Source organism: Pleurodeles waltl, chromosome 5 (assembly GCF_031143425.1).
Source record: "Pleurodeles waltl isolate 20211129_DDA chromosome 5, aPleWal1.hap1.20221129, whole genome shotgun sequence".
Classification (NCBI taxonomy): domain Eukaryota; kingdom Metazoa; phylum Chordata; class Amphibia; order Caudata; family Salamandridae; genus Pleurodeles; species Pleurodeles waltl.
Genome location: NC_090444.1, coordinates 1,499,656,211 through 1,499,683,905, shown reverse-complemented (window position 1 = coordinate 1,499,683,905; position 27,695 = coordinate 1,499,656,211). Strand labels below are relative to the sequence as shown.

Here is a 27,695-nt window from a genome sequence, read left to right as displayed (position 1 = left end):
CTCCTGTTCAAAGCTTCCCAGACTACATTTTATGTCAGCCCTGTAAGCCCCGCTAAAACCCCTCGTATTTCAATTAGAAATCGGCCTAGCGCACATGTTACATTAAAAATCTCATGTCTACTAGTAGCTTAAGCACTTGATCCCGATTTGTAATATTATATTCCTTAAAAAACTTGTTACGCACTTCTAAAAATCAAAAACAGCCCAAAAAAATATGTTGGGCACTGCATTTTTGTTGTAGGTCACATACACATAAACCCTGATCATCCTTAAGTGTGGTTTTTGCTTTGAGGACCATATAGCCGGGTTTTAGCCTGACTCTAAATGGTAACACTGCATCTCTTAGTCTTGGATTGGGTAGGGCCTCTATATAAGAGAATTTGTTCGGCATTCCTCCACCCACCTACCAAAAACTGGGTGGAGGTTTTTCTCTCCAGGTACTCTAAATCTGCTTCTCCTGCCCTTTCACTTACCATTGTACGCAGCGCCTGCTTAGGAATTTGTTTTCCGCACCACTGGGTTCCAGGTAAGCCTAAGAGAACACAAATCTTTTCTAACTGCCCTCTCACTTGTAATGCCCAGTGTAACTCACATTTCTTTATTTCTGTTTTACACAGTCTTGCGATCTTAGAAATTCCCTCCTCTCTCAGGCTCCACCAAAATTGCAACGCGGCCTGCATTCACCAGTAGGTCCATGCCGTCATTTGACATATAGCTTGTATCATACTTGAGGGCGGCAACGATAGCATGGGTTTTACACATGTACTTTCTTCTGCCTCCCAACTTTGCTTTCCAGAGAGTGTTAAGACTTCTACCCCATATTGGAATTGAGGGCGTACCATAGCATTAAGAGCAGGCACCACAGGATGGAGGCGCGGCCCCCCATATTTACTGCTAAATTGTTTTAACCCCCATACCGATGTGAAAGCTCGGATATTTAGGGCTTCAATATGTTCTTGCCATCTTAATTCAGAGTCAAACCACATGCCTAAATATTCATATTTTTTAATGTTTTCTAATTTTTCTCCTCCAAAAGTAGGTAAATACACTCTTCTTTTTTCCAATTGCCATTATATTTGTTTTTGTTTTATCCATATTTACTACCTTTTTTTTTTCCTTCGGCAGTAAGAATTAAACACATCTCATTTTCATTGAAGTCCTAGCTCCGTCATATCAGCTATAACCAGGTCATCCGCATATAAACAGGAGATATGAACTCTGTCCATTTTTGGGGATAGGCCTTTAGCCTCCTTAGCAAGCCTGGTAAGTCTGCTAAAAATATAGAAAAATATAATGGGGCTAGGATACTACCTTGGCCGAATCCATTCCTTACAGGGATCTTCTTTGAGAGTGAACCACTCATATCAAAAATTACTTTGCCCCAGTTATGTGAATGCAGACCCTGAAGAAGAAATAATAGGTCCAAATCAACCACCAACTGTTTTAACCACCAAATCAAACGCGGCATTAAAATCGACAAAACAGCAAAATAGATTTCCTTGCATTTCAATTGACTTTTTTGCTAATGACCAAAGACTGAAACTGTGGTCTATTGTCAAGTGACCTTTCTTGAAACGGCCTCGATCTACGGTATCAAATCATTTATCTCTGCCCAGGATTTAATTTCCCCCAGCAATAACCTTGTGAAAACATTTTTGCCTACATCTTGTGTGATTAACATTCTCCTTCTGTTTGTTCTGCATGTCTTGATCATTTTTCCTCACAACTCTATCAACATTTTCCGACACATTATGTTTTACCCACTTGGACATCCACCCCAGACAGAATTTGGAAGAAGGTTTCCTGCCACACAACAATTTGAAAGCAGAAAACGTTGTTGATGAATGAAGATTCATGTGATAGAACCATAACACGGATTGTACTGCATTCGGTAGACTTGACTTATTTGATATATCCCATTGAACACAATTCCCCAACACACAATCCATGTGTTCCACAATACCATTTTTTTGTGGATGATAGAGTGAACTTTTGATATGCTGGACATCTTCTTGCTATAAACATTTTTCAAATTCTGCACCTACAAATTATACCCCATTGTCCAGTACAATGAATGGTGGAAAACCCTTGTGTAGAAACATATCTGTTAAAAAATCAATAACATTCTTTGTTGTGGGATCACCTATGAACCTAACGTCTGGCCATTTAAAATAATAATCAATGAAGACTACAGCAAACTTCATTGAAGCAGGCAACATATTGAAAGGACCTATAAGATCAAGTTCCACTTTCTCCCATGGTTTTGAGGGTAATTCAATGAGTTGCAAAGGTGGACTCTTTGTCTTAAGTCCTTTTCACAACTGCTGCATATTGGACATTCGCTAACAAATTTATCAACATGCTGGTCCATAGTGAGCCACCAAAATGTTTCACATAACCTACAATTTAGAAACCTACCTAAGTGTCCTTCATGTGCACCAGAAATAATCTTGTGTTTAATGCTTTCTGAAGGTACAAACCTTTCACCCCTCATCAGCATGTCATCCTCAACCGAGAAATTATCAGAAACTTTTACAAATGTTTGAAACTGAATAGGTACACTCCTTTCTTATGAACTTCATGATCAGTGTCAAGATTACATCCTTTGACATTTCTTCCCTCCATTCTTTTTCACTCACAGCACACATACTCTCTAAATCAATAACTGCTATAAAGCAATTGTCAATATCTTCATCTTCTTCATTGTCATTTCCTAGTTCTTCTTTAACTAGGAAGCTTGATAAAATAATCTGCTATAACATTTTTGTTGCCAGGGATGCATTGAACTTCAAAAGTATGCTGTAATAATTTAGTGGACAATCTTGCAATATGTGGTGTATGATCTTTGATCTTATCCCGTCAAAATGGAAACCATAGGGCTCTGATCAGTACGCAAAACAAATTTTTTTCCCAAAATGTACAGATGGAATTTCCTAATGTTCCTTCAACATGATAAAAGTTCTTTCTCAATAACTGAAAAAATTATTTCTGAGCCCCTCAGGAATCATACCCTAATTATTTTCCACACATTCATTCACATGAGTCAGAACAACACCTATGCCAAAATTACTGACATCTACAGTGATAATAAATTTGATTTTTGATTAAATGGTTTTAAAATCTTTGACCCCACCAATTGGGATTTAATCCACTCAAATGTTTCCTGACACTCCTCCATTCCATACAAATAAAGCATTTTTTTAACATGTTAGTCAATGGTTTTATTTTTGAAGTGTATTCAGAGATAAAACGTGAATAAAATTCACACAACCCTATGAAGGATTTCAAACCTGCTTTATCAATAGGTGGTGATGCATCAATGATGGCTTTGACCAACCCAGGTTTCAGTTCCACCCCATGTCCAGACACAACATGGCCCAAGTACTCAACCTTATTTTTCAAAAATTGGCATTTTTCACTTTTTAAAACAACTCCTCTTTCCTGCATTCTTTTTAGGACTTTTTTTTAAATGATATCATGTTCCTCTGTTGATGCTGCATGAATCAGTACATCTTCCTGAAAAACAGCTAAACCACTGACATCCTTTAGCATTTGAATCATTATCCTTTGAAATACAACAGCTGCAGACTCCAGGCCAAATGTTATTCTACTATATTGAAATGTAGCTATGGGTACCTATGGGTGAGACAAAAGCAGTAAGTTGTCTTGAAGCTGGATCAAGCACAACCTGATGGTATGCCACAGCTAAATCCAATCTTGAAAACCATTTGGTTTCTCCAGTCATGGCTAACACCGCCGTTATTTTAGATAGAGGATGTGAATCTACCCAAACATGTGTATTCAAACTGTGAAGGTCAACCCATACTCTCAAAACACTATTATTTTTTCTAGCAGCTACCAAAGGTGACAACCATAGAGAGAATTCAATCAGTTCTATAATACCTTTCTCATACAATTCCATTAATTCCTTCCCCAATCTATCTCTCATGATGAAAGATACACTCCTTACCTTGTGCTTGAGTGGAATTACACCTTCTTTCACCTTTTTTTGATGGGCAAAGTCTTTAATTGTACCCAATTTTTCAGAAAATACCAAAGTTAACTTTTTCTTTAAACCATCAATATAATCTTCTGATTCCATGACAGATACCTGCTCTTTGGTACCAGGTTTCAATACCTTTTGGAATAGGCCGTAATGGAATAATCCTAATATGCATAATCCCTTTATTACAACATATATTTTGTCAAACATTTTCCAACCTTTGAATTCTAGGATATGTTCAAAATAACCTGGCAACTCAATCTTTCTCACTTTAAATGACACTGGTGCCCTGTTGGGTGCCTCAAGAGATCTGTCATCCCAAACTTCCTTAAAAAAATCTTAGGTTATCATCATAATTCTAGCTGCTGAATCAACTAACAATCTAATATCCTTGTCACCCACATGGATTTAAACATATAGACCTATGCACAAGGCTGGATCTTCACTCACTAGCTGATCTTCAGTAACTACCATTACCATGTCCCTCAATTCATCCTGTAAATGTTAACGTCATCCTCACATACTTCTGTGACATTGGCTACACTTGGACTATTTGAGTATGTGTGTGAAATTTTATACGTGTTGGTGCTGCGTCTGCCACTTTGGCACATACTGGCAAAATGTCCCATTTTATTATAAACCCTGCACGCTACTTTCTTTGCAGGACATCTTTTTTATCTTTGAAATGGTTTTCATTTTCACCCCTTAAGCAAATATTAGTTTGTTTAAACCATGGCTTACTATCACCCTTTGTCAATTTCAAGGTCTTTTCTTCCTTGGATTTCACTATCCCTCTGGTTTCTGTTGTTTTGTTTTCAAGTTCCTTGACAGACAGTTTTGATGTCTCTATGTTTTTTGCTACTCCTATGGTCTCTTCAAGAGATGGATTTCCCAAAGAGAGTAGCTTTTGTTGAATATGTACATTTTGAGATGCATTGATCTCTTACTAATTGATCATTAAATGTTTCAAATTGATAATAAGCTACAGGTTGTCCAAGTGCTGACATGTATGTATCAAAATCTTCTCCAGCATGTTGCTCTCTTTTAAAGAATTTGTGCCTGATTACCACCAAGCTAGGTTGAATATCAAACCTCAGTTCAAGTTTCTTAACTGCTTCTATGTAATCATGGACTTCCTCTCCCTCGTTGACCACCAAAGGTGTAAGATGCTTGTATACAGATCTTCCTTCAAAACCTAGTGAGTGCAAAACTAAGAATTTATTTCTTTCAAGGCGAAAATTAGATGCACCAATTGCTCCTCGAAAGCATCATACCAATTCTTCCATGCAATATGTGGGTTTCCTGGTGTTTTTAAAAGCGGTGGTGGTGGGCCTACTGAGTGAATGGTGAAAGTTATGATGTGACTATAAATACTATGGAATAATAAATGTCTTAAAGAAAAAAATATATATATATTTTAATCTGTAACGCGATGAAAATATCCTGCGTTAATCAAAGTGTGCGCATCACACTCTATCAATATTCTGTGTTAATCAAGGTTTGAGAGTCACAGTGCTTTTGGCATGGTGTGCGCATCACCAAGATCCTGTTACAAGAGAAGGGTCACACGCTACTAGAGGTGTGCGCGTCACCATACTCCTGAAATATATTAAAATTGTCACAACACTGGAAGCACAGTAAATGAACATTTTAAGTAGATGTTATTGAAGGAATAGCAGCATGAATGACATTATTATTCTCATACTGCAACAGAAGAGTAACTTTCCTGCATATAGTTAGCTTTCTAGCTTTTCATGGACAATAATATAGGCTGATGAAAGATGCATGCACGTCAGTCCCACTTCTTGTCCTTGCTCCAGGATACCAGAATAAAACGATTGACTGACGCATCTTCTTTCAATAACGGTGCAGCTGTTTTTTTAATTGACAAGCACACTGACTGTACTACCAGCATGGCAGTTATTCACATGAGAATCGATGAACACTCAGTACATCCATATGACAAAGCCGGTATACTTGGGTTTGTATCAGCGGTCTCCAAGCTCGTAGTCAAATATCCTGTATCCCATCCTCATCACTAAATTTTCTGTAGTAATCATGCTCTCATGCAGTTGTAAGTTTGAGTATCTCTGGCTTATTCTTCAAAGAGACTGTCACCGTCTGGCCGGTATCTTCCCTGCTGTAACCACCACCTGATATACAACCACTCTAAATATTCCACTCCAGAATCCCTTGCATCACTGGCTTGATTGCACAAGACAAGCCTAAACCACTACAATTTCTATGTTTTTTAAAATTTGATTTATTAACTATAATATCACATACCTAGTGTCAGAATAAACTTAATAATGATTAGTCCCTAGAACCTTCAGCATCTATGTGGTTTCATGTGGGAGAGTAATGAATTGCAGAGAAACAGAGGTCTGCCAGTCTTGTACAACCCAGAACTGTCTCCTAACATCAATTTCCATACAAAAAACAGTTTTCCTGCAGCTTAGTTGTTCAGCTTTGTTAACTGAACGGGTTAACAGGCATTATGTGAAGCAAGATACCCAAGCCTCAATAGAACTCACAAATTCAGATGGTTCATGGTTGCACAGTTCTTCCCTGTGTGAGACACCAGTGCTATTCCAACTTTCCTCTCACTTTTAGTTAAAACAGACCCACCTCCCCAACTGTAGCTATGGCTAGTATGTCACTCTATGGCCCATTTTATACTTTTTTTAGCGCCGCATTTGCGCCGCTCTTTAACGCAAAAGTGGCACAAAGTTACAAAATACAATTGTATTTTGTACATTTGCGCCACTTTTGCGTCAAAAAATTACGCAAATGCAGCGCTAAAAAAGTATAAATATGGGCCTATGTTTCAGCAGCTACATATTAAAGGTCTTCGCCTGTGTATTAAATCCAGAAGAGTGGGGCTACAAATTCCCTGAACCATGATGACATGGTCTCAGAAGTGTCTTAAATGATCAATTTGAGCTAGAACACAACAATTTACAAGGAATGGCTATTAGATTAGGTGAAGGATTGTGGGTAAACTACCTCATTTCTACTAAAATCTTGTGGTTGAGCAGGACAGAAAATGTTTTGGTTTCCAATGCTTGTTTTTTAGTGTCAGACCACAGGCAGGTTGCTTCACTCACACTACTGTATAAAGTTACAATTTCCTTAGTTCACCTAACTCAACATCTGTGCCATTACATAGTCTGTAAAAAACAAAACATTATGGAGGTTTTTTTTCAACGTTTTTTTTTATTTGCAACTTCGTTCTGGACTGTCTCAGTGTGAAGATCTGATGCTGCAGAGGATCTTCAGATTGGGGTGATTTTTTGCAATACTTAAAAACATATATATATATATATATAGACTGTAAAATTGAAGTTTGAGATGTGTGATATTGTACAATGGCCTAGCAACTTAAATTACAGTAACTAAATCTACACCAAAAAGTTGTTTTAATAGATATTTCCTGATTCTCAGAGACACTGCAACATTACTGCAATGTCACAGTGAATCCCACATGACGAAGCAGGAAAGGGATTTCATTGGCTAAAGTATGTTTCATGCGTCTGTACAGAAAACCCCTCCCACTTTTTTTTCTCCTTTGGGAGTGCATGTCAGAAATCACAGCTTTTTCAAACTTTTGAGCTCCAGGTTTTTGGATGTTGTTGTTTTTTTGTCATTTTAGAAAATGGCTTCAGCTCAAAATTCTGAGCAGAACCATGATATAGATATTCTTCTTCTGAGAATCAGGGAGCACTGAAGAAGGAATCCATCGTCTGACAGTTCTTGACTATTTCTCATGGTCAGAAGAAAGTGGTGGCCAAAAAGTAAATTGCAAGGTCTACGACAAGAAACTATCAAGGGGGACTCCCATGAAACGAGTACTATGCTCAAACATTTAAAAATGATTCATCCTCGCCATCTTGCCAGGGCAGAAGGGAAACACAATGCACCACATACATCTACATCTCATGTGAGGCAGGGAGCACCTGGGGATACTACGTCAGCTGCAGTTGGACTCCATTTTCCAATGACTGTTCCTAAATATGCTAAGATGGGAACTTTTTGTACAACATGCAATAAAGTCCTTACCATTGTGGAGCAGTCTGCACTTACTTTGATTAACGCTATGAAAGGCCACTAGTGCAGTTTTTTGGACAACTTGATGCACAAGTTCTGTGCATTTCATTTGGAAACTTTTTTTGTAGTTGCCATTTACAAAAACAAAAAAAACTCATCAAAAATAACAAAAAATGTTCAGAAAGGCAAAAAAACAAGTTCTTAAAAAAAAGGTTCTTGTTAGAGTCACCCTTTCTGATAAAAAGCTGTGGGCCTCATTATGGCCCCGGCAGCCGGTGGTACACTGGCGGTAACACTGCCAACAGGCTGGCCGTGTACCGGCAGTGTATTCTGACTGTGGTGCATTAGCCGCGGCCATACCGCCGGCTTCTCCACTTGACCACCAGGCTTCCGCCAGGCGGTCATTATCCCCAGGGCAGCGGTGCAAGCAGCGCTGCCCTGGGGATTATAAGTCCCCAACTGCCAGCCTGTCCATGGTGGTAAACACCACAATGGAAAGGCTGCCAGTAAGGGGGGCTCGGGATGCCCCTGGGGGCCCCTGCACTGCCCAGGCACTTGGCATGGGCCCCCAGACACAGCCCCATTGCGTGCACCCGCTGCACATCAACATTGGCGATGGCTCTATCATGAGCCGGCTGCAATGTTGATGTGCCTTTTCCGCTGGGCCAGCGGAAAAGTCATAATAGGGAGCCACAAGTACAGCCAGCACTGGTAGTATAGTGGTGCCCGCGGCTTCGGCGGTCTTTTCGTAAGACCGCTGAAGTCGTAATGAGGGCCTATGTGTTACATGTTTGTGTGTAAATGCGTGAAAACCTGTTGCTATATGTCAATATATATGTTAGCTTGAGTGGTTGTTTTATTCTTTTTATTGGCATGTCAGTGTTTGAATGGGTGTGAAAGCCAGTTTGTAAGTTGCTCTATGAATGTGTGGGTGGCTACATGGGTCTATGAGTGACTGTTTCAATGGCTATATGAGGGAGTGACTGGATATGTAAGTGGCTGTATCAGTGTGTGGCTGGGTGAAGAGTGGCTGTATCAGTTTGTTAGTAGGTGTGTAATTGGCTGCATCAGTGTATGGGTGGGTGTGTGAGTGGCTGTATCTGTGCACGGTTGTATGTGTCAGTGCTGGTATCGGTTTGTGGCTGGGTGTGTAAGTGACTATATTGGTGTGTGCCTGAGTGTGTCACTGGCTTTACTAGTTTGTGCATGGCTGTGTCAGTGCCTCTATCAGTGTGTAGATGTATGCTTGAGATGCTGTATCAGTGTTTAGCTGGGTGTGTCAGTAGCTGTATCTGTGTTCGGCTGGGTGTCTTAGGGCTGTATGAGTGTGTGGCTGAGTGTATTGGTGCCTGGATGTTTGAGAGGCTGTATTGGTGTTTGGATGGGTGTGTAAGTGGCTGCATTGGTGTGTGCCTGAGTGGTCAGTGGCTTTGTCTGTGTGTGCATAGGAGTGTCAGTGCATGTATCAATGTGAATGAGTGTTTGAGAGGCTCTATTGGTGTTTGGCTGAGTGTGTCAGTAGCTATATCAGTATTTAGCAGGGTGTGTCAGTGACTGTATCTGTGTGTCGCCGGGTTTGTTGGTGATTCTATTGGTGTGTAGCTGTGTATGTCAGTGGCTGTATCAATATTTGGGTGGGTGTGTTAGTGGCGGTATTAGTGTGTGCCTGTGTGTCAGCAGCTGTATTGGTGTGTGTCTTTCTGTGTCAATGACTGTATCCGAGTATGGCTGACTGTTCAGTAGCTGTATCATTGTTTGGTGGGTGTGTCAATGTCTGTATCAGTATGTAACTGGGTGTGTCAGTGGCTACCTTGGTTTTTCAGTGGCTGTAACTTTGTTTGCCTGGGCCTTTGAGAGGCTATATTGATGCTTGGATGGGTGTGTAAGTGACTGTATTGGTGGGTGCCTGAGTGTGTCAGTAGCTTTATTAGTGTGTACGTGGGTGTGTCAGTACCTCTATAGGTGCATGGATGAGTGATTGAAACGCTGTATCATTGTATGCTAGGTGTGTCAGTGGCTGAATCAGTGTATGGCCGGCTGTGTCAGTGCCAGTATTGGTGTTTGCCTGGGTTTTGAGAGGCTGTATTAGGGTTTGGATGGGTGTGTAAGTTATTGTATTGGTATGTGCCTCAGTGTTTCAGTGGCTTAATCAGTTTGTGCATGGGTGAGTGCCTGTGTTGGTGAGTGTTTGAGATGCTGTATTGGTGTTTGGTTGGGTGTGTCAGTGGCTGTTTCTGTGTTTGGATGGGTGTGTCAGTGGCTGTATCAGTGTGTGGCTGAGTATGTCACCAGCTGTATCGCTGTATGATGAGTATATCAGTGTCTGCGTCAGTGTGTAGCTAGATGTATCGGTGGCTACATCAGTGAGTTAGTGGGTGTATGAGTGCATGTCTGTGAATGTCTGTGTCAGTGTCTGTATATGTTTGTGGCTGGGTGCGTCAGTGGCTATTTCAGTGTTTGCCTGGGTGTTTGAGAGGCTGTATTGGTGTTTGGATGGGTGTGTAAGTGACTGTATTGGTGTGTGCCTGAGTGTGTCAGTAGCTTTATTAGTGTGTACATGAGTGTGTCAGTGCCTGTATCAGTGTTTGGATGAGTGTTTGAGAGGCTGTATCGTGTTTGGCTGGGTGAGACAGTGTCTATATTGGAGTATGGCTGGGTGTGTCAGTGGCTATCTCAGTGTTTTAGAGGCTCTATTGATGTTTGAATGATTGTGTAAGTGGCTGTAATGATGTGTGCCTGAATGTGTCAGGAGCTTTATCGTTGTGTGCATGGGAGTGTCAGTGCCTATATCGGTGGGTTGATGAGTATTTGAGGCACTGTATTGGTGTTTGGCTGGGTGTGGCAGTGGCTGTATCAGTGTGTAACCTGGTGTGTCAGTGGATATTTTTGTGTGTTAGTGGGTGTATGAGAGGCATATCAGTGTGGGTCTATGATTGTGAGTGTCTGAATCAGTGTGTAGCTGGGTGTGTCAGTGGCTGAATCAGTGTTTGTCTAAATGCTTGAGAGGCTGTTGTGGTGTTTTGATGGGTGTGTAAGTGACTGTATTGGTGTGTGCCTGAGTGTTTCAGTGGATTTATTGGGGTGTGCAGGGGTGTGTCAGTGCCTGTATTGGTATGTGGAAGAGTATTTAAGAGGCTCTATCATTGTTTGGCTTGGAGTGTCAGTGGCTGTATAAGTGTGTGGCTGGGTGTGTCAGTGTTTGCCTAGGTGTTTTTAGAGGTTGTATTGGTGTTTAGATGGGTATGCAATTGACTGCATTGGTATGTGTGTAACTGTGTCAGTGGCTTTATTGGTGTGTGCATGGGTGTGTTAGGGCCTGTGTCGGTGTGTGGTTGAGTGTTTGAGATGCTACATCAGTGTTTGGATGGGTGTGTCGGTGGCTTTATCAGTGTTTGAGAGGCAGTATTGGTGTTTGGATGGGTTTGTAAGTGACTGTATTGGTGTGTGCCTGAGTGTGTCAGTGGCTTTATCTGTGTGTGCATGGGTGCATCAGTGCCTATATCAGTGTGTGGATAAGTATTTGAGAGGCTGTGTCATTGTTTGGCTGGGTGTGTCAGTGCATGGTTGGGTGTGTCAGTGGCTGTTTCAGTGTTTGCCTGGGTGTCTGAGAGGCTGTGTTGGTGTTTGGATGGGTACGTAAGTGACTGTCTTAATGTGTGCCAGAGTGCATCAGTAGCTTTACTGGTGTGTGCATGGCTGTGTCAGTGCCTGTATCAGTGTGTAGATATGTGGTTGAGATGTTGTATCAGTGTTTGGCTGGGTGTGTCAGTGGTTGTATCTTTGTTTGGCCGGGTGTGTCAGTGGCTGCATCAGTGTGTGGCTAAGTGTGTCAGAGTCTGTTTCAGTGTTTCAGTGGCTACATTTGTGTATTGGTGAGTGTATGAGTGGTGTATCAGTGCATGTCTGTATCAGTGTGTAGCTGGGTGTGTCTGTGGTTGTGTTGGTGTGTGGCTGGGTTTGTCAATGGCTATCACAGTGTGCAGGGATGTGTCAGTGCCTGTATCATTATGTATATGTGTATTTGAGAGGCTGTATCATTGTTTGGCTGGGTATGTCCATGGCTGTATCAGTGTGTGGTGGGTGTGTTAATGGCTGTATGTTTGTCTAGGTGTTTGGGAGGCTGTATTGATGTTTGGATAGGTATGTAAATGACTGTTTGGCATGTCCCTGAGTTTGTGTCAGTGGCTTAATCACTGTGTGCATAGGTGTGTCAGTGCCTGTATCAATCAGTGGAGGAGTGTGTCACTAGCTGTATCAGTGTGTATCTGGTATGTACCCTGAAAATGTAATTTTATGGATCAACACTGAGAGAACTAATTAGTAGAGAACATTACTCCAAAATATGGTGCCATTGTTCAGCAAAAAAAGAAACAAATCCACAAATAATAGTTAGCATTAACATGTATAAAATCACACAGTATAGATGCAATTTTAACAATGTGTAACTTGATAATATGAACAACATACTGCACATTGAATATACATCGGAACAACGTGGTTGGAACAACAACGGCATTATTACCACTAATGTCTTTACCACGAATGCCGTAATAACAATTTTTTGTTGTAAAGGAATGCCTGGTAAAGGCATGTGTGGAACAACATGCATGGTTCCAGCATGCAGCCCCCCTGACACCCACCCCCACCCCTGAAACTACCCCGAACCTCCACCCGTGCCGCTAAAAACTAAAATTACCCCAACCCCCCACCCCACCCCTAAAACTACTGTGACCCCCCACCCAAATCCTAAACTACCCAACCCCCACCCTTAAAACTACCCTGACCCCCAAACTGCTCCTAAAACCTACAACTATCCCGACCCCCCAACCTGCTCCTAAAAATGAAAATTACCCTGACCCCCCACCCCATCCCTAAAAGTACCATGACCCCCCCACCCTGGCCCTAAAAGCTAAAACTACCCTGACCCTGCACCCCACCCCTAAAGCCTGAACTACCCTGATCCCCCACCCGCCTCAAAATCTAAAACTATCCTGACCCCCCACCCCACCCCTAAAAACTAAAAGTACCCCAACCCCCCACCCCGGCCCTAAAACTACTGTGACCCCCACCCTTAAAACCTAAACCTACCCAGCCCCGCCCCTAAAAACTAAACTTACCCCAACCCACTAGCCACACCCTTACCCCTAAAACTACTGCAATACCCCACCCCTAAAACTACCCTGAACCCCCACCCTTAAAACCTAAAACTACCCCAACCCCCACCACCGCCCCTAAAACTACCACAATCCCCCATCCCTCCCCTAAAACCTAAAACTACCCGACCCCCCCTCAAACTGCCTGACCCTCCACCTCACCCCTAAAACTACCCCAACCCCCAACCCCCCACCCCTAAAACCTAAAACGACCCTGACCCCCCACCCTGCCCCTAAAAACTCAAATTACCTCAACCACCCACCTCCACCCCTAAAACTATCCCGACCTCCACCCCTGCCACTAAAAACTAAAATTACCCCAACCCTGTCCCTAAAACTACTGTGACCCCAACCCCGCCCTTAAATCCTAAACTACCCAACCCCACTTCTCGACTGGTAGCCAGTAGAGGGTCCTCAGGTGTTGGGAGATGTGCTTTCAGTGAGGGAGGTCCAGAATGAGTCTGGCAGCAGTGTTCTGGATGAGTTGTAGTTTTTTGATGTTCTTTGTTGAAGGGCCAGCATAGAGGGCGTTGCTATTGACTACGGTGTGGGTGACTACCCTGCGACCGTCTCCTGGGATCCATCTGAAGATCTTCCAAAGTTTACGAATTGTGTGCCAGCAGGGGGAGGCAACAGAGTTTACCTGGCAGGTCATGGATAGGGAGACGTTGAGTATGATTCTTAAGTTACGGGCGTGCTCAGTCGGTGCGAGGGGTACTGAGGGATGTGGGCCACCAGGAGTCATCCCAAGCTGAGGTGGTGTTTCAAAAGATGATGAGCTCAGTCTTGTCGGAGCTGAGCTGGAGGCAGCTTTCTCTCATCGGTGATGGCTTCCATTCCCGAGTGGAAGTTCCTTTTGGCCGTGTCCTGGTCTTTGGTGAGGGAAATGATGAGTTGAGTGTCATCAGCATATGACACAATGTTCATACCGTGGCTTCTGACGATGGCAGCGAGAGGGGCCATGTATACGTTGAACAGTGTGGGACTCAGTGAGAATCCTTGGGGGACTCTGCAGTTGACTCCTGTGCATCTAGAAGCTTACGGCGGGAGTCTGACCCTTTGCATCCGCCCAGATGGGAAGAAGTGGATCGATTTCAGGGCTGTTCCGTGGATTCCTATGTTGTGGAGTCTGGTGTGCAGAGTACTGTGGGAGATCATGTCAAATGCTGCTGAGAGGTCGAGGAGTACGAGTGCTGCAGTGTGGCTGTGGTCTAGGAGTAATCTGATGTCGTTGTTGGCTGCCACGAGGGCTGTCTCTGTACTGTGGTTGCTGAGGAAGCCGTACTAAGAGCTTTCCAGGGAGTTGTTGGCCTCAGTGAAATTCTAGAGTTGTGCGTTGATTGCTTTCTTCAGTATTTTGGTAGGGTAGGGTAGCAGCGAGATGGGACAGAAATTCTTCAGTTCTGATGGGTCGACCAAAGGTTTCTTCAGGAGAGGACGTATTTCGGCATGTTTCCGGTCCTCGGGGGAGGTGCCCATGTTGATGGATCAGTTGATTCTGTTCCGGATCTCGGGTGATGGATAAGCTAGCTCTGATGTCTATGTGGTGCAGGCAGGGGCCCGAGGGGGCTATGGAGTGGTGCTGTTCATGATGTTGACTGTTTCCTCTGTGGTGAGAGTGACCAGCTGTGGATGGTCTGGGAGGGTTCTTGAGGGGTGGCCAGGATTTTCCGGGAGGAAGCTGTTGTAGATGTCCTGGATCTTGTGGTAGAAAAAAGAGGTGTGTTTGTGGCAGAGGTCCTGTGATGGGGGATGCTGGTGCCTTTGGAGGGGGATCTGTGAACTCGTTGATGAATGAGAAGAGTTCCTTAGAGTTCTGTGCTGAGTAGTTGATGCGCTCCCGGAGCTCATCCTCCCTAGTGTTCTTGATTTTTCATTGGTGGGCGGCGGCTACAGCTCTGAATGATGCAAGGTCTTCACTGGTTTGGCTGTTCCTCCATTTTTTCTCTAAACGTCTGCAGGTACGCTATTATTCTTGGAGTTCCGTGGTGAACCAGCTGGCTTTCTTGGGTACGCGTTTGGCCGATGTCAAGCGAGAGGGGCTAGACTGTCAGCGCATTGGGTGATCCATGCATTGAGATTGCGTGCTGCTGTGTTGACGTCATTGGAAGGAGGAGGAAGGGATTTGGCAAGGGATGAGGTGAGTTACTCATTGGTGATTTTGTTCCATTTCCTGTGGGAGGTCCTGGAGGTACGGGTGTGGCTGCTGGGTGATTTTGAAGTGTATGCATTGGTGGTCCACTCTGGCATGGAGATGGTCACAATGGTGATCTGGTTGCTTAAGGTGAAGATGGGGTCGAGTGTGTGTCCTGCGGTGTGTGTGGGTATGGAGACCAGCTGTCTGAGGCGAAGGGTGGCAAGTTTGTCGAGTAGAACATTGCTGTTTGGATCGGTGCGATCCTCAAGGTGGAAATTCAGGTCATGCAGGAGGAGGTAGTTGAATGACGCCAGGGCCTAGGGGGTCGTCGTCTTTAAAAGCTGGGCGGTGGCTGGGTGGCCGGTACACCAAGGTGCCATGGAGGGAGGAGTTGTGGTTGGAGTTGACCTGGAAGTGAAGGTGCTCCATGGTGGTGCAGTGTTCTTCTGGAATGGCCTTGACATGCAGTGAGGACTTGTGTATGATGGCGAGTCTTCCACCTGGGCTGGAAGGCCGGTCCCTCCTTAGGATGCTGTAGGCATCAGGAATGGCCATGACAATATATGAACCTGAGGTGCGGTTCGTCCAGGTTTTGGTAAGGAGGTGATGTCCGGTCGGGCAGTGTCAATCAAGTCCTAGAGTTCAGTGGCATGTTTGTGGAGGGAGCGAATGTTCAGGAGCCGGCAGTTGATAGGGTTGTGGAGGTTATTGGTATTTTTGTGTTCGGGGAGTAGCTTTAGCTTGTTGAGGCTGGTGCTGAAGTTGCAGTTCCTGCAGGTGAAAGGTCTGTGGGTGTCCTTGGGGCAAATGGTGCAGCAGTTGCAGATACGTCCAGATATGTGTTGAGGTGGAGGAGGGTATAGGAGTTGTAACTGAGTTCGAATCAAGTGCATACCAGCATCTGGTAACCCTTATGAAGACATCACCCCTGGTAGGTCATATGATTTAATAAATAGTGATAGTGCATCACCTACAACTACACTATTTCACTTTTACAATTTTAACACTACTTAGAACTTTGGTTCAAGAAACAAAATATAAGAGTTTGATAGTTGATAAGGCAATCTTTTTTTGAATTTGAGGTTTCTGTCATTACATTATGTCCATAAAGTTTTACTTTTTAAATAGATAGTATATGATAGCCATAAAAGTGTATATTTTTCCAGAAATAAATTGTGGTCCCAATCTAAAGTTTTAATTTTTTGTTTCTGGTTTAATTTCCAAATAACTCCTCAATAGGTACTTTCTCTTTTTCCAAAACAGCAATCTGACTGATCTTTGAGTGCTCATAAATCAAACCTTTCTTCATTTGTTAGGAAAGAGCTAGTTCCTGTGATCCTCTATGAAATAAAGTACTTTCAAAGTGATCCCATAGGCTTATCAGTAGATGTTTCATCATCAATCATTGATTATGACACCTCATGTGCAATAGAGATACAAGTCACATTTCAGGTATCAGCACAGATTTATTTGCACTGTTTTTCAAAATAATTTGTAGTGATTTGAAGCCAGTACAAATCCATGCCAGCAACAGGCATTTAACGAACTAGTGTATCTTGCTTAGAGGAAAAAATCTGATCAGTACTGTAGATTAAACACCTTTCTCTGCCCTAAGCCAACACACCATCAAATCCTTAAAAGTTTACAGGGCATTGAAAATCCTCCAATTTCTGGAGGAAACTGTCAATACTGAAAATAATCCACTGGCTGAATTTCCTCCACATTACTATCCACATGCTGAAGGAAATTCATCTGGAAGGATGTGTCATGAGGCCTGTGCTTGGACTCACTATATTTATACCTCATTTATTAGCACTCTAAAAGGCACAATGTATTTGCCTTGCATTGATGTACACATTTTTTCTTTCAAGCCATTGTTTTGAAATTTCACTTGGTGTGCAGCTACTTTGCTAGGATTCTATCTGTACATTCTCCGACTGCTCAGTGGGCACAAATGCCAGGTGTTGTTTTCTGTCCATCCAGCAATCTGTCTCAGACTCCTATAGACATAAGACAGTAGCTTTTCATTGTTTCAAGCTAACATTATAAATTAGTTCCCATAGTGTTTATTTTTAGAGAGGATAATAGCAGAGCTTACACGTCCGGTTAACAGATGCCACCTGGGGCATGCACTTTCCCATGAGGACCACTTGACTACGCAAACAGAGGTATGGGGTTCTCCACTCACAGAGAACATAAATAATAATAAAAGCCTGCCTGCACATACAATTACAGGGTAGGCTCAGGCCACTAGATTTGTATTATGGTGGCACTATTTGTGTTATTCAGTTTTCTAACTGCTATTCTGATTTTGATAATTATTGCCAGCATTGTAATCATATATAATTTGCTTCATAATAGATTATGTTAGTTGCAGTAAATATATTGTGTATTTTTATTGTGTTTTTTTTACTGTTGCTATGGATATGTATGACTGAGATAATGTATGAAAACGACTGACCTGTTTTCCACTGTTCCCTGAGAAAGGAAGGCTAGAGTGTTGTGCCTTTTGTGTTGCCATAATTACTTGTTACTTTGTAAGGTTAGGAGGGCAAGTAAGGCACTGTGAGCTAGTCACGTACTTTGGTATGACAGTACTGATTTGGCTGAAGTGGCGCAGCCCTTGCATTCAGATGTTCTGTTGTCCCAAGGCAGAGTTCTGCAAAAGCAGACTCCCTGTGACAAATGTACTTCAAGTTAGAGTTCTATCCAGAAAATTGAGGATTTCCAGTTTCCTTTAAACATTCGTAATGACGTACTATCTTATATCGTATGGACCATCACCTGAAAGTGATGCTCATACTTCATAGTTTATTATTCCATGTATCATTAAGCTAAAGAGAAAATAACAGCGGTAGTTCCTCCACTGTGGTGGAGGATTGTTGCCCCCCAGCCAGCACCATCTGCAAAACTTGAAAAATAAAATGATAATAAACCATGTTTATTATCATTTGATTTTTCAAGGGGACAGGGCTAAGGGGAATGACAGACAGGGAGGGGGAGTGATGTGCACCCCCTTAGTGTCTTAAGACGGCCACACCCACATGCACACTGAGCTCTCTTCAACCCTAGTTGTGCTGCTGGGGTGGAGACAGCAGGCACAGGCACCCAGTCTGCCTGGGAGCCCAAAGCCAGAGCGCTCATGCCAATTCTGACGGCATGAGTGCAACATTAGGATTGGTTGCAGGGCAGGCTGGGAGCCTGTGTCTGCAGTGAGTGGACCCAGACGAGCAGTGATACAGCAGCGATGCAGCGGGTGTCAGGTAAGTTTTTTTTTTAATTTCTATTTTTATTGTCTTTTTGTTTTGTGTCCCCGCCCCATCACTTTGCCCCAATCGCAGGCACCCCTGGAAAATAACATGAAATGTGAGTATAGAGACAGAAGTTTCAAGTACTTTTCGTATGTTGGAAGTCTCTTTCTCTGTCATCAAATATTATAAGACACATCTATTAAGAATAGAAAAGAAAAAATATTTGCAATACACCTTTTCTAAACTTTTATATAGCACACCTGCCGTTTCTGGGTCCCATACATAAAGGGTGCTACTGTTCACAATAGTAACTGTACAATATTCACTGTACTTTAATTTAACAACTTGAAAGAACAGAAGGCTTTGTTGTCTATTCTGACCCCCAAGTTTCCGACCTGCAGATAGATGTCAGTCACAAGAGTTTAAGACACAGATAGATCTTCCCTCGTCTTGAATTTATAATGATAAATCCTGCCCTCAATTGAAATGCTGTGGGTCAAAGAGTCCTTTTACTATCAAGTAATGGCACTTTGTAAAATTAATGCACGAAACAGTTTGCACTTTCCGTGTACAAACTCTACTTATCCTGCTGTTGAGGTTCTAATCTTTTTTCATGATGAAACAGTAGTCGCGAGCTTCCTCTTATGCAAGAGCTTCCTTGAGCTCTGCATGAAGGATGTTGATTTAATAGCTCAGCCTTCAGGGGTCACAATCAAGAGTATCACACGGTAAAGTCACTTTGTGAAAAGGAAATCAAATCAGCAGTGCTTAAAAGCTCATTCAGGCAGGACAATCTGAAATTAGCTACTATTAAAGTACGTGTGAGTTATTACCAGTACAATGGGTACTTTTTGTTCCACAAACAAAACCGCGTTCGAATTTTGCATTGCTTATGAAAAATTTTAGGAAGAACCTTTTCCTTCTTAATATGTCAGGATGGGAAGGCGCTGTAAGAATAAGCCGAATACTTTAATAAACTGAATGGTTTTGTAAAACAGCTTCAATGCAACATAAAGACAGGCTGCAGTGGCTGTTACAGAGGAACACATTTTTTTTAACAATATCTTCTTGTGTCAAACATTCCTCCGCGCCCACCAGCACTCATACAGACAGATTACATATTTAAGATGCAAACGACGTCTCATTATTCGGTTAAAATAGCATGTGTTGTCCCGCACACATTTCTAACTGCGTTTTCTCTCCTTTAATTTTCAAAGAACTTTGGAAGGCAGACCGCGGTCAGAGTCTTGCGTGAAAGCAGCCCATTGAGTATCATTACTACAAACAAGGTGAGATGTTTTATTATCCCATTTAATTATCGCATCAGTATATTTTTGCATAGAGACCATTATGACTTGGAGGAAAGAATGCACAGCTAGCCTCATTATAAAGCAAAACTTGCGTGAGTAGAAATGGGCTTGTCCGCCCATCGAACAATAAACGCGAGTCTGGCCTCGAAATTACCAAAAACTAGAAATAGTCCGGAGTGAAAATCATCATCTGAGAATTCTGCTCGAACATATTCATTATAACTTCCCAAAAAAACAGACATTTTATTATTCTGCAGAGGTCGAAAAGCCCATCCTACACCGCGTGATGTTCTAAAGAAGCATGGCAAGCAATCACTTTTGCAACCGGTAGTTCTACCTGATTTATTTGGGCATGCTTGATGCTAACCTCAGAAGAAAATGAGAGTTGTTATCTAATATTTCGTCATGCTTATAATGTAATGTATAAATTACAACATCCAGAAAGTGTCTGCTTTATGCATCTTAGTTTGGGGACATTTTTTACAAGCAGCAGTTATAGGTTCAATCAAAACACTATGGGATATTAAAGTTAATGTGTCTTAACAATGTATAGGGAAATCAAAAAATGCGGATTTTGGGAGATAATGCAATAACCCATCATCATCAGACATAAGGTAACTGATGATGTCAATAGTAGATCCAGATAAAATATTTCATAACATAGGATCCAAACTCATCTGATTACATTATACCACCAGAGTTTTTTAGCAGATTTTAGCTCATACTAAATGTATTTAACAAAATTACATTTATGAATTTATGCTGCATTAATTTTCGTTAGTTTATTATTTCGCCACATTTTTTTGCATTAGTGACTGTATTGTTTTAACTAGTACTTTATATTCTAGAAGCCAGCTCTGAAATTAATTATTTAAGAACATATTCTGAAATCATATTATTTTTAATAATTTTGACATTCTCTTTTTTTATAGACCCCAATGGTTTTGACTTTTTTGCAGTGCTTTAAAACACATACCATTATATAGTTAACACAAGGTTTCGACTCCATTCAGGCCATCAACAGTTCTACCATTTTAAGAACATTATTTAATTCATTTTGGATTATGCATGTTCTTGGACTGATTCAACCACGTAGGAGGCATTCTAGAGGACCAACAGTATTCAAACTAAATACAAGATTTCAGAAACCTGGGTTATAAGCAGTCAATAGAAATGGAGGGGAGCAATTGTTTGCAGTTCAAGCCTATGGAATTAGTTCTGTTAGTGTTTTATTGTCACAGTGAATGTACCATATTGATTTATTTCTGTAGATTATTATAGAACAAACTTGGTCAAATTGCATTAGAATGCTTTACATGAGAACGACACATTTTTATACAAGAGCATGTCCTGAGGATAACCTAGAAGATACGATCTATAAAGCTATCCTAAACTGATGCGTAATGAGCCAGCCTGGCTTTGCATCTCTCACCTATCCAATCACTTTGCAATGTGTTTTTTTTTAAAGAAGTAGAAATTTAACCTTTCTTGTTTGGGAACATTACTGCAAATGATTACTTCCAGTGAAGCCAGAATTTCTATCTAAGTAGTAGAGATCGACTCTGTTGACTACAGCAGGTTAAGAAGTTCACTTTTTTCACAGGAGCAACGAGATGTGACAGTGGTGACCCTCAATATTTTGAATAGGCACAACACTGAGGCAAGGATTACATAGCATTTGGTGCACATGCACTCAAAATCATCTCAAGCAGATTGACACCTGTATTTCTGCCTAGAGTTTAGTTATTTATAGTGTGACAAGAATGCTCCAAATAGTAATGATCTATTATGAAATGTTTACTTCTCAATATTGGGGAAAAATAGAAAATCAACACCAACCGTTTATGTCTGAGAAACAACAATCTTATGCAGAATAGCACCTAAGTAATAATGGTGTCAGATCATTTATACTCTATAGCTCAGCATTTCACAAACTGTGGGATGTGACCCACTGGTTAGTCACGAGCTGCTTTGGGTGGGTCAGGAAAGTCTGAGCAATAAATAAAGATACCTTTAAATTCAGATTTTATCTCGTCAAATTTGCTAGTGCATCAAAGACAGAGGTCGCATATCAGACTATTTCTTCTGACAAATTGCTGCTTATTCTTTTAACATGGGATTGTTGTTTACTTTTCTTTCTCTGACAGCGAAGTGAGAGTTTTTCAAGTAAATTATGTGACGATTTTGCTATAATACAATGAGTGTTAAAGGATAAGCTGTGGGGTGTTGTTTCACACAGCTAAATGTAAGCACTTGTAAATTAACTGTATGCATTTGGCAGTTAAGAAAGCAAACATAAAGCACATTTATTTTGTAATTCTGAAGTGTGCTGATAATAGAGATTCGAATAGGATCTCAACAAATCAAGGCTCAAGATACACAAATGATACCTATTGACAAAAAACAGATTCCCAGTCATTATCATTTGAATGCTATGTAGTTTTACCAGTAAAACCTTATGTCTGTTCAAAGGTAATTGCCATTTCAGTGGAATATGTGCTGTCTGTAAATGACAATTGTCAACCATACCATGACTTAGATATATTAAATAATGTCCTTTTTTGTGTCCAGTAAATGGTAGGTGGGTCGTTAAAGTGTGACGTTCTAAAAAGCAGGTCATGGTTCTGAAATATTTGGGAACCACTGCTATAATTAATTCACTTACACTCATGTCAGTGAGCTCCAGTGATATCTCTGGGAGTTACTTGTTGCTTATTCCCTAACTGTAAATGATCTTGGAGTGATGATAACTTGTATTTATCTGCCCCGTTGGCTCAGTTTTACAAGCAGCTGAGTTTTTTCTTGCTATGTTCTGTGAGAGAGGAGAAGCGTGCTTTGCTGCTGCCATGCTATGCCAGTTGTATAAAGAAGCTAAGTACTGCTGCTGCCTTATTTGTAAACGTTCTTGTACTGCAAAAATTTCCCTGTAGATGCTCTAGCTGCATCTATTCTCTGAAGGACAAAAACTTGCATCGTTTCTGCCAAAGGTGTACTGGTCCTATCAGAAAGGGGTGTTTTAATGCTGTTGCCCCTTCTTATGAAAAGCATAGGATATAGTGAATGCACTTGTATAAACAGTGGCTGCTCACAATACATAGTTTGTGATACCTATGGTTCTGAAAAAGGGGCCGACCTCATAGGAGCAATATCTGAATCCAAAACATTTTGACAGAAAAGAGAAGCAAGGTCAGATGCTTAACCCTCCTGTTTTTAATCTTGTGGTGGGGGGACCAGTAAAAACATTTTAAGTCCACCCACACACAATTATATCATAGATCTCACAATTTAAAAAAGGGAGAACATAAATGCCATTATGAAGAACATAATCTCAAGCAAACTAAGGAACTCACAACTAGTACTATTGGGTGCTTCCGAGTGGTAGGGAACCCCTCTAATGAAGCATACCACATAAAGTGAGCAAGGATTCATTTTCCTATATGAGTACCTGAATGTATAGTACTTTGTAAGAGATTTAACTTTTACTTTCTTTCTTTTATGTTTATAGTTGATTACAGAGAGTATACATCAGTCATTTGACTCCTTTTACTCCATGTTTATTATTGTGCCCCCTAAGTATTTGTGAACAATTTGTGTGATTTTCTTTCTACTAGAGCAAAGTGTGTGTTATTTATTCCAATTGTTAGGGAGGGTTGTGCTGCTGTAAATGTTTTAATTTGGGTATACAACTTAAATACAAAAGGCAAAACAATTTTCACTGGCATTGCTTGTTTTAATGCATAAAGTGCATGAATTAGTGCATCTAAACAAAGAATGACAGCAGAGTTTACATTTAGGGTTACATGTGAAACAAACTGTTTGTGAAGTGGAGGAGACCACATAGGAAACCTTTAAATCATAGATTATAAGTGGTGCATGTTGCATATACCACCTTTAGGAGATTCTGACACTTTATGCCAACTGTACTTTTCATAAAAGGGTTTTGAACCCTTTAGGAGAGTGTTAGAACCAATATACAAGGCCACAATGCAACATTCTGATGGTTGAAAACCCAGTAATTTTTGATGGTATCAGAAGTTATAGTCACATTGGGCAGAGCAGGGTTAAACATCCCAGCAGATGCCAATTCGAGAATCTCACCGTCAATGGGCTAACAACAACACTTCTTGAAAACGGCCGTCCTAAAAAGAAATACAGGACTGCCCAAATAGATAGAAGAAAAACAAACTGAGCTCTTCTTGAGCCCATCCTCGACCTAGAGTGCAATGTCATTTAGGGTCATATGTATGCACATATTTTCCCATAGACATAGAATGGGTAAAACTCTTTGATACATCTGGCCCTTAATCTTTTTTGTAATGAAACAGTGTTTGTGAGCACAGCTATGTTACAGTGTTACATCCTGCATTGAGCATGTGCAGCATGAGTTGTGGTGGCCGTCATTGAGATATGATACTCCTCGTGGCAGTGCACACCACTGCGTCAAAATACATTAAGTAATATAAAATAAAATTACAGTCATGTAGTAAATTACAACTATCCCACATATAAATAATAGAACACACTAATGCGCTTCAAACTCTTCAAGTCAATCATCAGTCATCGATATACAAGTTAGAATACGGGACTTCTATCATTGCTAGAAATGAAACGTTGTGTTATTACAGTTTTTCATAGTTATTATAAAATGTGTTGCATTTTATTTGTACATATAGTTTGTATTTCGTAGCAGTTAAATGTATTTGAAGAAGTGGAAAGTGTATTTTGCTGGACTGCAAAAATCTATTGAGCAGTCCTTACTATGTACACATTTGTCTTATTGTTAAATGCGCATTGCAAATATAAGCATTAAAATATCAATTTGGGTTGCTGAAATTAGATTTTCTACCACTTCAGGTACTATGTTGGGCATACAATAAACTTCGCTAATCATATTAGAAATGGAATTCCTTTTATGGACTTTTGCTCACCTGTGCCATGTCACAAGTCAAGGTGTTAATTGTTAAAACCTACTTCCCGCTACAAATCCAATTTTGAATGAAATCAGCCTGGAGATTACCTGTGGTCCTTCTGTACTAGGTGCACAAGCGTTCCTCACATATATTCAATTATTTTCTCTTTTATAGTAGCTAATACCAGATTAAACATTTTACCTGAATGTGTTTTATTGAAAAAGAAATGTGAAGCCTTTGACTGACAAAAGAGCTCACTGTCAGGTTGGAAAAAGGGACATTTTGCAAAGAAAATTATAATGATTAAATATTCCCTAAAATATTCACTGAAAAAAGCAATGGTTAAAGTAAGATTATAGTTGGATGAAAGTTTTAGTGATAACGTAACATTTAAAATTTTTTAAAAAAACACTGACATTTATCATTAAGGTGGAAAAGACCAAGGCCCAAATTTAAGAAGGACCTAGCTCCAACTATCGCCACATTAGCGCCATTTTTTTACTCTAATGTGGTGATACAATGGCAAAAAAACAGCACCATATTTACAAAGTGCTACAATGCTTGCAACACTTTCAAACCCTTGCACCACATTATTCCCGGGCCAGCCATAATGTATGCAAGGGGGGGGGGGCGTTCCCCCATTAGAGAGCCGGCAAAAATGGCGTATTGGTATCTATGAGATGCCAATGGGCCATTTTTAGTGGAATTTTTATTGCCTGCACACAGCAGGTGTTAAAAGGAGGCACACCATTATTTTTAATGGGCCTTTATCTACTTTGCAGGATTAGAGCCAACATTTTTGGTGCTAATCCTGCAAAGCACTACAATAGCATCAGAAGTTATGACACTATTGTCCCCAACCTGTGCCATGGTGCACCGTATGTTAAATGACATGAAGTGCAATTTTTCTTAAATCTGGGCCCAAGTATTTCAACAGCTCTGTGACCGCTTAGCCAATTTTTTCCATAACAAGGTAAAGGACAATTATGAGAAGTTTTGCCAGAAGACTTACTGCCGGTTGTCAGAGGTTTCTCTTCCAACCACAACTAGTTGAGGCTTTTCTAATCCCCCACTTATAACAATCAAGCAAGTAGTGGAATTAAAAGGGATTACTAAATCAGGTGCCACAGCAGACCCATGTCCTCCTAAATTGCTGCAGGAAATTGTGGAATGTATTGCCACCCCTTTTGCTACACTACTCAACAACATCATTCTGGCTGGAAGTTTTCCCAAAAAATAGAAGGAGGCTTCTATTCTCTTGCTACTAAAAAAACACATCCTTAAAAACCTTATAAACCTTAAAAACCAAACAAAGTGAAGTGGTAACTACTGTCAAATTTCCCAGCTCCCTATTACAGCAATCTCTTAGAGAGACATCTAAACATCTTGATCTCTGAATTTATGTGACTCCACCAGAGGCTCAATTTGGGTTGAGGAAAGCTAATAGCATGGAAATGGCTCTGACTGTAGCCACAGAGGAAATCCGGGAGATTATGGATAAAGGTGGGAAGGCTGCGGTGGTCCTTTTGGGCGTATCTACGGCCTTTGACATGGTTAGCCACCCAGTCCTGAAATATCCAATGGCAGAAGTGGGCATTAGCAGTGCTGCTCTTAACCTCCTTTGTTCCTTCCTTGATGATAAGGATCAATCAGTGGCCCAAGGAGATTGCACCTCAAAACCATTCTTTTTGCCATGTGGCATTCTGCAAGGGTCATCGTTAAGTCCCACATTATTTCATCTATACGTGGCTCCATTAGTGAAACTGATAAGAACATTTGGTTTCTCTACCATCTCCTATACTGATGATACTCAAGACAGAGGTGCTCATTTTTAGGTGTCGACTGCATGCCTGCACTTGCCTTCTGTGCTTGCAAAATCTTTTGTGAATAAAAAGCTGAAAAGGGGCTTAGAACCCACCCATTACTCACCTGAACACACCATTGGCTTAGTCCAACTTCACTCTAATTTATGTGCTTCAGATTGGCATCACATCATCTGCATTTACTTCCTGCTCTCTGCTGCTTTGGCGTCCTGCCATCCATGCCATTGGGTGGTTTCTGGACCAAGTACTCCTTCTGGTCACTGGCCATTGGCTACTGACCAGTGTCCTTCCACTTGTTACTTCACTGTGAAGGTAATTTTTTATTTATGAGCACTCCAACTGCTATCTTGGTTGTATTTTCATTTGTACACATGTACCCCTGCCCACCCCCAGCACTGTCCATTGTCTCATACTCTCCAACCTTCCTCCCATTTCACTTTGTTCCCCAATCCTCTGCCACCCCCACTCCTGTGTCTGATGTGTAAATCACGAGTCTGCCAATATTTATTTGTTTTTTTTCATTTCTGTAAATTATATCATTGTTTGGTTTTGTGTGATGGGGAGTCATGTTTTGGCTTTAGTTGTGAGGCATTTGTTAAACAAAAAGAACCCAAGATGTTTTTCTGTTTCACCACTCCACTGACGTGTTGAGACATTGTTGGGTGCTTGCACTGATGCCTGTGATGCAGCCCCATCTTGCTTGTAAGGTCATGTTATGTGCTCTTTGTTCTTGCTTTGTATTTACAGAGGTAATTTTTTACGATAGTCTACCTTTCTGGTAGTACTGTGGGGAAGGTTCCTAGTTCCTTAGACGGCAAGATTACTTGTCCCTCGTAGGAACAAGGAAGAGAGCACCATCCATTTGTACTCCCAGCTGCCTACAGATCTGCTCCTGTGAGGGTGTTGTGATCTTCCTGTCAGCGCAACAGCATGTTTCTGGTTAAGTAGGGTCGTACTTTCCCAACTCAAGAAAGTACAGTGTATTTTACTTGTGTACATATATTACATTTGACCTATGTGTGAACTGGATTTAGTCATTGATGTTAGGCATTTTACAAGAC

The 27,695-nt window shown here is 41.2% G+C and overlaps 1 protein-coding gene across 3 annotated transcripts in view; it reads left to right on the top strand.

Annotated features, from left to right (window-relative positions):
- The window catches only part of MLIP (muscular LMNA interacting protein), a 1,731,317-nt gene that overhangs the window by 624,034 nt on the left and 1,079,588 nt on the right, over window positions 1-27,695 (top strand). For all 3 annotated transcript variants that reach the window (XM_069235789.1, XM_069235787.1, XM_069235788.1), the window contains exon 3: window positions 19,809-19,880. In XM_069235789.1, coding sequence (XP_069091890.1) covers window positions 19,809-19,880 — 72 coding nt within the window. The remainder of the gene's footprint in view (window positions 1-19,808; window positions 19,881-27,695) is intronic.